The sequence below is a fragment of the Helobdella robusta genome (assembly GCF_000326865.2).
Source record: "Helobdella robusta unplaced genomic scaffold HELROscaffold_2258, whole genome shotgun sequence".
NCBI classification, from domain to species: domain Eukaryota; kingdom Metazoa; phylum Annelida; class Clitellata; order Rhynchobdellida; family Glossiphoniidae; genus Helobdella; species Helobdella robusta.
In genome coordinates, this window is record NW_008704197.1 from 1 (window position 1) to 1,673 (window position 1,673).

The 1,673-nt window shown below is 39.1% G+C and overlaps 1 protein-coding gene across 1 annotated transcript; it reads left to right on the forward strand.

Annotated features, from left to right (window-relative positions):
- Nucleotides 1-105: 105 nt before the first annotated feature.
- On the forward strand, nucleotides 106-468 carry HELRODRAFT_184696 (hypothetical protein; the record flags this gene model as incomplete). The annotated part of the gene is made up of 1 exon (XM_009018828.1): nucleotides 106-468. A coding segment is annotated over one exon (363 nt), but the record flags the coding sequence as incomplete, so codon positions are not given.
- Nucleotides 469-1,673: the final 1,205 nt, after the last annotated feature.

Sequence of the window (1,673 nt, forward strand, 5' to 3'; positions counted from 1 at the left end):
TCTTCATCATCATCTCCATCATCTTTATCATCATCTTCATCATCATCATCATTTTCATCATCATCTTCATCATCATCCTCATAAAGTCAGACCACACCGAGCCACATGTGCAATAGTTTCAGCAACACCAACAACTCTAACAACAACAACACTCGCATCAACGTTGCTTACTTCAACAACAGCAACAACAACAACAGCAACAACAACAACAACTTTGATGACGACGACGACGAGAAAGACGTCGACTCGATGAAAAAATTGTTAAGCGATAAAGCTACGACGACCTCAGCTACAGCTGCTGTGATGACCTCAGCAGCTGTGACCTCAGCAGCCGTTTCTTCGTCAGCTGTGGCCTCGTCAGCCGTGACCTCTCCAGCAGCTCAGCAGCAGCAGCCGCCATCGTCGTCGTCATCTTCCTCACCGTTTCACGTGCCTTTGTTGAAAATTAAGGAGTCGAAGACCGCCGACGTAAGACGAGATAGATGTCTGTCTGATGTCTCGTGTGGTTTTAGCTGGTGTTTTGATCGATTAATTGATTGATTGATTGGCTAGTTGGTTGGTTGGTTGATTGATTGTTCCGTTTCTGTTGTTCTTAGCCGCAATCTTCTTGTAGATTTCCATGCTTCGGGTCATTTACATTTTGTTCTGTAGTCTAATCAATGGTCTAATTAGACATTCAGACCGTTAATTAACCTAATTAACTAATTAACCGCTCATTTAAACATCTAACCATTCAACCACTTGGCCATTTAGCAAACTAATCAACCAACCATCCAATCAACCAACCAACCTACCAACCAATCAACCAACCAACCAATCAACCAACCGATCAATCAACCAACCAATCAACCAACCAACCACCCACCCAACCAACTAAACAACCAACCAAAGATATCCTCCCTATGCAAGATGGATCAAACATTGAAGCAGACCCCATCGAGCCACAGCCTCCCATCATCCTCACCAATCAACTCGAACGCCACACCTGCCAGTAAATACACCGACGGAACCCCACACATTTGGAAGAGGTATTTTCTTGTCCAGTGCATGTGGTATCTTTCCTCTCCTAGAAGTATCAATGATACCAACAATATACATGATCACGCGTGTATCTATCTATCTATCTATCTATCTATCTATCTATCTATCTATCTATCTATCTATCTATCTATCTATCTATCTATCTATCTATCTATCTATCTATCCATCCATCCATCCATCCATCCATCCATCCATCCATCCATCCATCCATCCATCCATCTATCTATCTATCTATCTATATCTACCAATTACATACATTCGATTGCTTTTGTTTGCTGTCTGGAGTGATGAGTGCTAGGACGGGCTCTGATGTGATGTGGTGTTGTATTTGTATGGTTTTGTATTGTGTTGTATTTGTATGGTTTGGTTTTGTATTGTGTTTGTATGGTTTGGGTTTTGTATTGTGTTGTATTTGTATGGTTTGGTTTTGTATTTTATTTGTATTTATATTGTACAATACAATACAAAACCATACAAAACTATACAAATACAATACCAAACCATACAAATTCAATACAAAATTGTACAAATACATTAAATACAATACAAAACTATACAAATACAACAAATGCAATACAATACAAAATTGTACAAACACGTAAATACAATACAAAATTATGCAAATACATAAA